The sequence below is a fragment of the Asterias rubens genome, chromosome 7 (genome assembly GCF_902459465.1).
Source record: "Asterias rubens chromosome 7, eAstRub1.3, whole genome shotgun sequence".
In the NCBI taxonomy this organism is placed as follows: Eukaryota; Metazoa; Echinodermata; class Asteroidea; order Forcipulatida; family Asteriidae; genus Asterias; species Asterias rubens.
The window spans coordinates 8,594,315-8,603,457 of NC_047068.1; the positions used below are offsets into that span (position 1 = coordinate 8,594,315).

Genomic DNA, 9,143 nt, shown 5'->3' on the forward strand with positions numbered 1-9,143 from the left:
TCGAAACATAGGGGTGCCTGAACAAAGTGGTGTAACTGAACTGTTGAAAAGCAATTTTTATAAACAATTGGGGGGAAAAATGGAAGAATGAAGAAAAAAAGAGCTTGTACAACACACATGCATACGCAGTCATGAGATTGTCATGATATTAACTGTATTTATTAATCTAATAGTGTTTTGGTAAATCTTGTTTTATAATTACGTCTAAGTGTTACTCAAAATGCCTCTCATTAAACAAGTTACAAGAAGAGAGTAAAAGCATAGAGGGCTGTCCTTCCTCTATGGTAAAAGTTTGTATATGTTATTCCATTTAAATATTTGTAGCATTCATAAATAAAGTAGACACTGTTTAGTTCATCATGTCATTTGAAATGTTGTCACAATTAATATGTAGTTTATATAAAACCAGAAAATGTATCAAAGGGAGCTACTGGGTGGTCTCAATAAAATACACTTACGGCCGTTATGTGCTTTTAAGAAACAAATTGTATTCGGCCTTTTTAGTCAACATAGTTATTAAATGGCCTGATATTTTTTACCCTAGCAAAGTTTTTCTCGAATGCCAATGCGAGAAGAAAATGAAAACATGGGGAGTGGGGGAGGGGGCTTGCAGAAACACAGGAAAAGCAAGGGGTAAACAATGAAAAGGGGGACAGATCGGTGTATCTTGTCTTCTTAGTTATTTCCACCTGACCGATTATTTTACACTCATCGTGGATATAGAAAATACCAGTATGTGAGTGTGTTGCTTTTGTGTTGTTATTTTAGCAAAAGGGTTCTACTTTCGATTCTACCTTCTGCTATTAGGATATGTGGCTTTTTATATGTCATTTTGGCAGCAAAGCTAGTTATCTCTTTTATGCAAGTGACACTTTTATTTCTTCTCAAGGTGTTGTTGCGCTTAGTGACCACATTGGCTACATTGCGCTAAGTGACCTCAGAGATAGGGACCCGAAGATAGAGGAGGACAACGGAACTCAGATCAGCACATCTTTGTATATTCCGTTCGTGCACACACACACACGTGGATTTTTCTTGTTGTGTACAAAGTGCATTGTCCTTCTGCAACTTGGTCGCGTGCGTTGACTGGCGAGCAGTTTTGAGATAGCGCACATCTCAATGTACAGCGTTTGCTATAGTCTCAGTCATTGCGCGCGCACGGACTGGCTGCTGGGAATATATTGAGATAGCGCAAGACAGCCAAACAGCTGCTTTATTGTTGATCTTCCGCTTTCCAGCAGCAGCGCAACCAACCAGCAGATTAAATGAATTCCGACTAGATCCTTGCGGTGCCCGAACTAACTTTTGAAAGTTTAATCAACCATTCCGATATGGAGTGTTGGTAAGCATTGTTGGTTCGTTCTATTCTATATTGTATCATTATAACTTTCTCTCAACTCGCGCACGTAAACATATGGACGAATCGCAGATTGCTGAACTCAGAACTGTCATACATACTCGTATTAATATCATACTCGTACCATGGAGGCATGCTCATACTATACTTCTAGAAACTATAACTTAGGCTCCCCTCAAGTACTCATACTATAGCCCCACTTGTGTGGCCAAGGATAGCTGAATCCTAAGGATTCAGCTAGCCCACCTTGTTGAGCTGTTAATGGCTCCTCTAGCTCTTTTAACATGGGTCTCTGTCACTGACAGTGATGAGACCGATGTTAAAAGCTGACAGTGATGAGACCGATGTTAAAAGCGGAGTCATTAACAGCTCAACAAGGTGGGCTAGGCTAACTCATACATGTACTAGTGTCACTGTCAAGTAACTTGTCATGGCAATCCCATAATATACATCATAACTGCAAAAGCAAACAGGAGATCCGCTATCAGCTAGTAGCCATCAATCCAACCCAATACCTCATACCCATGATCCCAAGCAGTACTCGATCCTACCACAAACGTAAATATCAAACCATCCCAGCACGTCTCCAGCTCTACAAATATTCGTTTTTCCCACGAACAGTCTTGTGGTGGAATGCCCTCCCCAGCCAGATCCTTGAGCTCCCATCCATCGGGGTCTTTAAGGGGGCGGCTGGAGCAATCATTTAGCTACCTCCCAACTTTTTACTCGCACCTTGTACAATAAAATGCACCTGCAACACTTGGCACCGCACATACGTAGCTATCCTTGGCGTTTATATCCTGACTGAAGGACTATGCCAAGTATCGAAGTAGAAGTAGAAGAGACAAGACCATAGAGCTATATATATTGACTAGAGAGCTAACTTGCTCTGCGTTTTGAAGCCACCCTAGGCGCAGACATGTTTGATGTGTTGCGTGAATTCGGAACGATTTTAATTTTAAGAGAACACACATTGCAGGCCTACTGTGCGCTTAACGTACGTGACTGCCCAATAGCGTACGTCCGCGCTACGAAAACCGTTACTTCGACTTGATTGACGTACTAAAAGAAATATACGCGCCATTTAAACATGACGCACATGACGCTCGCAGTTTGTGACGCTGATCAGCAGATTGTGCGTTCACATTTGCTGCATTTTTTGCTTCGATGACACCTAAAAAAGAACAAACGCACTATCATGCAAATAGCCGTACAATTGCCGTACAAAATTTCAAGCTTTTGTTTTGGTTTGTACATAAACATGGATGCGCCCACACGGCTTCAAAACCTTAGTGCGTGTATAACGGGGTGTTAGCGCTCTAGTCAATATATATAGCTCTATGGTCAAGACTCAACATGCTCAATCAATGACTGCGAATCTGTGATGTGACAGACGGAGTAGAGATCAATTATACAATGTGAATGTCAACCCTAGTACCTCCATGATTTGATTGAGTCACGCAGTGTCCACTCGTGGAGGTAGAAATATTACTAGGTAGGGAGGTATTTCTACCTCCTACTTCTAGAAACTATACTTTCTAGAAGTATCTACCTCCATGGTCCACTCCACCCACTTCTACTTCTACCTCTGGATACTCGGCAGGCAATGTCCGTATTAAAGTCAGGATATATAACGCCAAGGAAAAAAACTAAATGTGCTATGTGCAGCTTGGGCGCCTCTCCATACAGTGCCACTAAAATGAATTTACAAGGTGCGAGTAAAAATTCTTAGTTCACGATTACAACTTACAAGTAAAAATTGAAAATTTACTATACATTGTAAATTGATTGTTGTTTAAAATTAAATCAAAGTTAACAAAACAGTAGTTGTGATAACGTAACCTTCCTCCCGATGTAACCCTCCTCCCGACGGCCGCCGTCGGGAGGAGGGTTATATTATCGCAACTAACAAATCAGTAACACAGCAATGTTTACACAATTACAATCACAATGCACAAAGAAAAACCAACATGATTGATACTTGATAATGATTGATATAGTACATGAGTAGACCATGGAGGTAGAAAACTCCTCCCCTACTAGAACTATGAGGTTCATTCAGCTATCGTCTCCACGAATGATAGACGAACGAACCTCAAAGTTCTAGGAGTAGAGTAGACTACTCCTACTCTGAAACTGAGTATGAGGTTTGTTCCACTATCGTCTCCTCGAATGTCCGATCGATAGCGGAACGAACCACATCATAGTTCTAGGACTAGGAGTAGAGTACATCCAGCAGCCCAGTGCAGTTATTGAGGGCTGTATTCCTCTGTAAATAAACAAAAGATTTTGACGTCTGCAGTTCGTATTCCAAGTGTTTTAGCCCTCCTCCTGCCGTCGGGAGGGAGGAGGGGCCGTCGGGAGGGAGGAGGGGCCGTCGGGAGGAGGGTTACAATATCACAACTAAAGAGTACAGTGCCCCAGTTACTTGTTCTAGCTAGGGAGGTAGAGTCCTACTCTTAGAACTATGGAAGTTCTTTCTGGGTAATGTGGTATCTCTCCTCGTCGTGGAGCAAATTTGATAGTGTAGTTGTGACAATCGTAACCCTCCTCCCAGGTTCCCCCATTGGGAGGTCAGGGTTATATTTCAACTATCTCGATAGCAGAAAGAATCTCATCACAGTTCTATTAATAGGTATAAAATTGGTTAGAAGCCTATCTTGTTGGGCTGTTTATATAGCTCTCTCATCTGCCTTCATCTTTTGTTGGTAGAGCGCGGCACGTTAATCTGGAGGTCGTTGGTTCGAATCCCACTCTAGTCAATTCTTTGTTCAACCCCAAAAATCATTTCAAAATTTACCCAGTCAGTTTCCCTTACAAGTGGTTTATATTGATATTCATCTTTTGAAATTAGAAGACGATGTTGTTAAAAGAGAGCCAACAAGTTGGGCTAATTCCACTATCGTGGAGACGATAGCAAAGCGGACCTCATAGAACTATGAGGTTCATTTCGCTAGTAGGGTAGGGTGGGGTAGAGTAGGGTAAGCCATATGCATTGGTTGGAAGCTTTCTAATCTCTCAAAATTTGGGTGTGCCTGCAACAGTTGTTACAACCATGAACCATTTGGCCAGCTGTGCTCGCTACAATTGTTGCTTGCAACCATGAACCATTGTGAATTTTAAAATTTTTCATTCTGTACTTTAGGAAGAAATTCTCGTATGCAGTGGTGAAAATCCGCGATGGCATTGCAGTTGTTTGCACGTCCTGGATGGCCGCTTCCAATGTAAATAAACATGTTTTGTATTCGTGTTGGTGGCCGAACTGTTCCTCTATCAGGGAAGTGCTAAAGATGGCAAAGAAACTGGAACCAGTTGACGAGACTACTTGGAACCAATATCAGGCTGTCAGGCTCTTAAACTTTTCTGGTAAGTATTTAATTAAAAAAAGGGAAATTCCCTTTAAAATATGTTGAATAGACTTTTATCGCAGTGGTATGAAACAATTTGTTTTTGTCTTTATATTTCAAGCCTTAAATAACCTGTATGAATAGTGAAAAAATAATTTGTATAATTTGCATTTATGTTTTTCATTTTATCTATCAGATAGCTGGGAGGAAATTTTAGAAATGAAGAAGGTTATTCACAAGGATTCAGAGTTATCTCGGTAAGTATACAATTATTTTGTTCTACTGTTTTATACTACTTTTTCATCTGAGATATAGGCCTAGCACTTTTAGAAATGAGGTGTGAATAAAGGGCATTTAACCTTGGGTTGGGCTTTTGAAAGTGTTTTGTTATAAAATGAGTACAAATAGATCAACACATGCCAGAAACGGTGTGGTTTTCCTTTTGCTTCTTGGACTTACATGGTCAGCCAAATTTTGGACTCTCAGGACTACAAAAGGGTACAGGTTGGAGCTGGGGAGTAACCTGCGATTGACTCGCATCCTGTCCAGGGCAGAGGAATGAAAAAAGTCTCTGTCGATGAATGCAAATGAAACCGATGATGAAAACTGGCCTAAATGAGCCGTATTTGCGTGGAATAGTCTTGACTCCTTTTTTTACATGGGTTGGGGTGATCATAAATCAGGCTGCTGCAAGGAATGAACATTGTCAATGGGAGACTTATGAGACGCCAGATATAATGGTCCTTTCTTGCGACTCTGAGCGCGTGCACACATGCTCAGTATTGCGTACCTGGGTCTAAGCATGCGCACAACTGTTGATAACTTTGAAAAAGGACCGTCCAAAAGTCTACCATTGACCCTTTTGTTTTTTGCTAATTCTGTCCCAAGTGGGCTTCAAGTTCTATCATGTCGTTTTCCCTTTATTCCCCTTCAGGTATCGAAACAGACATCCACATGAAGCGGCCCCAGGCAAAGAGAGTTGGTTTCCCACAGTTGATGTACCAGGTGTGCCGACTGCTCCAGTGCAGAAACAAAACCAGTCAAGTATGAGGCCCATCATCTGTAGTAGAAACACACAAAGGCTCATATTTAACACATTCCATGCACAGGAAGCATCGTAACATAAATCACATTTTTCACACTTTCACATTGGAATTCAACTAAGGCATTTTAAGAACCTTTTATCCCACCATAAGTTTGGTTGGTACTGCTATGAACATATCAGACACGGTTGTTCATTATACAAATGTTCATTATACAAATGTCTGTTTGGCAAATTCATACCCATTTTCATTCAGAGACGTTGAGTGTTTCTGGAATGTATCTGCCGAGGATCGCAAAAGTGATGTGAATATCATTTATTTCTGTGTGGTAGATATGTGTTCATTTATATTCAAATTGCAGTTTCCTTGATTCCATTCTCTTTCAGGTTTTGAGACTATCGTGGAGTTGTTGAAGGAGAGTTTATCCGAACTTAAGGAACTAAGGAAAAGAGTAGACCGTAACACATTGCTCCTTGAAGATCTCCGCCATCAAGGAACCGATGCATCTCTCCTCAGGCTGCAAGAAGATGCATTCCATACTCACCTTGAAGTAGCTCTTCCAGTATCAACCGTTGAAGACTTGCAGGCTTTAGAGATGAAACTGGAAGATAAAGAACTTGCTAAAAAAATGGTAAGAGGGAAGATCATACTTGTTGTTCCTGTCCGCTGGCCAGCCTTTGCACATAGTGCAGTGCACTGCAACGTTATCTTGGCCCAATTTCATGGCTCTGCTTACTGTAAGCTCAGAATCTGTGCTTACGGAAGTAGGGAATTCTGTGCTTACGGCATGCGTATTTCATGGCATTCTACGCTTACAAGGCTAGTGCAGAAATTCGGTGCTTGAACGTAAGTGGGGAATCGTGATCGTAAGCATAGAATTCGGCTGTAAGCAAAGGTCTGTCATGAAATGGTCTTGCAGTGGTTGTAATAACACAAACTGTTATACTACATAGAAATACGCAGGACACCTGTCACAAATTGTACACATGACAAGGTAGTTTGGCCGGTAATATTCTGGTAATCATGATTTTGTTGTGCTTAGCTACTTTATGTGCTTAAGCAGCTCTATGAAATTGGGACCAGAGAGTTGGCACTTGCAGAAGCAGGTAATTCCGTGCTTTAATAGTTCCAGCTAAGTGAGCATGGATTTAATTGCAAAAATACTCTTACAGTAAACCAGACATTCTTTTCAAACAAAGCTAGCCAGAAATTCATCGGTGCTTGTCCTATAAAATCATGCAAAACCTCTTCGTTTAGAGGGCAAGTGCCAAACTTCTGCAGATTTTGGCAGTAGCCCTGAAATTGTAATTCATTCTTTTCAGAACCACTACAACTTGAAAGAACCATTTACAAGGTATCTCTACAAAATCACTAGATTATATTCCCTTCATGCGGTTTAAAATCTCACTTAATTAATAAACACCCTAGAAAATGAAATTTGTTTCGCTGTTTTTCTTGCAGGAACTCAAGCTTGGTGTACTAGGTGGAAAGAACCTTGCTAGCACTGGGAAGTCCATACTTTCCAACCTCCTGACTCCAAAACTGGCATACCAGTATAACTGGACGGGACAAAAAGGAAAGATGGAATTCCAGGCCTTTGAAAATATTAACAGAACTATTTGGGGTAAGTATTTATTCCTTATTTTCTGTTTATTATTGTGAATATTGGCCTATTGACCCATTTCACCCGACGTCATCATCAGAAAAATCTTGAATGCGCCATACTGATGGGCAATTTCAATGTGGGTTTTTATATAATAACTCTATGCTGTGCGTTATGCAGTGAAGTGCACATTTTAGGCAATGCGGTGTTAATACACTTAAAAACCTAACTGCCCACCAATATGTTGAGCGTGGCATCATTCGCCGTGTGTGACGCGCGTGCAAGGGGTCAATGGCTTCTCCCTCCCCTTTTTGAAGCCTACTGAAAATGCTGTCAATGGCCTTCCAGGTGAGTCTGGCACAGGGCACTATTGACCCCTTGCATGATGTGAAATGCATGCCATATTTTTCTGCCATTTAGGGAGTGAATTTCTTTGCGTGCATTTTGACTCCCAAAGTGCGTGAATCGTTTCTGGATTAAAAATGTTTTTGGGGTGAACAGTTCTCCAAACCATACTAACTCAAATGGAATCCTTTCTCAAAATAGTTTATACTATCAACAGCTGCAGTGCCTCTCTGCTTTGTCTTTAATTATTTTGGGTGTTAAACCAATATATGACCCTACCTTTAAATGGCTTATGTTTCATTTTAATAATTGAAACTGAATCAATTCTTGCACCTTCAGAGGCTTTACAAAAAAATCCAATAACGAGGGACGCCACGAAAGATGACAGCAAGACCTGCGTTATTTCCTATCTCTACAATGCGAGGGATTTAAAAGGAGGTAGGATGAGAAGACGAATGAACGAACACTCTGATGTGAAGTAGGAATAATAAATAATAATGACTGTCAATGATGACACGCCTGGCACAAAATACAAGAACTCTGCTAATAGACGATGACACAAGAGAACCAGTGCCACTGAGACCAAGTTTACTGATGAACCTTACCTGGATCAAGACAATGAAGCTTAGCAAGTACACTGTAGATAAGCACAAATACATGCTAACCAGAGTATCCTGGGTGCCCCGCGGCCCGGCTGCTGGATCTTTCAAGAACAGCCCACAGGCCATCTTTCCAGATATGATCAAATCATTTCTGTTAGTCCACAAAGTTATCAGCTTTCCAAGTTGCCTGTATTTCTCCAAGTCGGACTTAAAGGCAGTGGACACTATTGGTAATTACTCAAAATAATTATTAGCATAAACCTTTACTTGGTAAAGAGTAATGTGGAGAGGTTGATAGTAAAAAACATTGTGAGAAACGGCTCCCTCTGAAGTGATGTAGTTTTGGAGAAAGAAGTAATTTTCCACGAATTTGATTTCGAGACCTCAAGTTTAGAACTTGAGGTCTCGAAATCAAGCACCTGAAAGCACACAACTTCGTGTGACAAGGGTGTTTTTTTCTTTCAGAGTTATCTCGCAACTCCGACGACCGATCGCGCTCAAATTTTCACAGGTTTGTTGTTTTATGTATATGTTGAAATATACCAAGTGAGAAGACTGGTCTTTGACAATTACCAATAGTGTCCACTGGCTTTAAGGTTCAAGATTTGCTCTGTTGTTCTGCCTTTGCAAAAACCAGCTCGCACCTCCGAGAGAATGGCTTCTGCCTGCAGTTGTTGCAAACGATTAAAGATAGTCTTCAAGAGAATCTTGCTAGGATGACTTGCATGGCTAACAGCTCTACAGTACCAGTTATGCTGGCTGGTGAATGTCAGTGTTATTTACATGAATAATATTTTCTATACTACTTACAAAATCATGGATATTTTGTTTATTCGATTCTTCAAC

General features: G+C 40.8%; 1 protein-coding gene across 1 annotated transcript; it reads left to right on the plus strand.

Moving 5' to 3' along the window:
* Positions 1-1,178: 1,178 nt before the first annotated feature.
* On the plus strand, positions 1,179-8,572 carry LOC117292793. The gene is made up of 7 exons (XM_033774953.1): positions 1,179-1,342; positions 4,503-4,723; positions 4,901-4,961; positions 5,639-5,748; positions 6,134-6,378; positions 7,209-7,371; positions 8,035-8,572. Exons 1-7 carry the CDS (start codon positions 1,332-1,334, stop codon positions 8,175-8,177), a joined length of 954 nt encoding a protein of 317 aa, XP_033630844.1. The 5' UTR covers positions 1,179-1,331; the 3' UTR covers positions 8,178-8,572.
* Positions 8,573-9,143: the final 571 nt, after the last annotated feature.

Bases quoted from the DNA above. Each gene is read 5' to 3' on its own strand.
- LOC117292793 (XM_033774953.1), top strand. The intron at 4,724-4,900 runs GTAAGTATTTAA...TTTATCTATCAG, and splicing joins CAGGCTCTTAAACTTTTCTG to ATAGCTGGGAGGAAATTTTA. The intron at 7,372-8,034 runs GTAAGTATTTAT...TTGCACCTTCAG, and splicing joins TATTAACAGAACTATTTGGG to AGGCTTTACAAAAAAATCCA.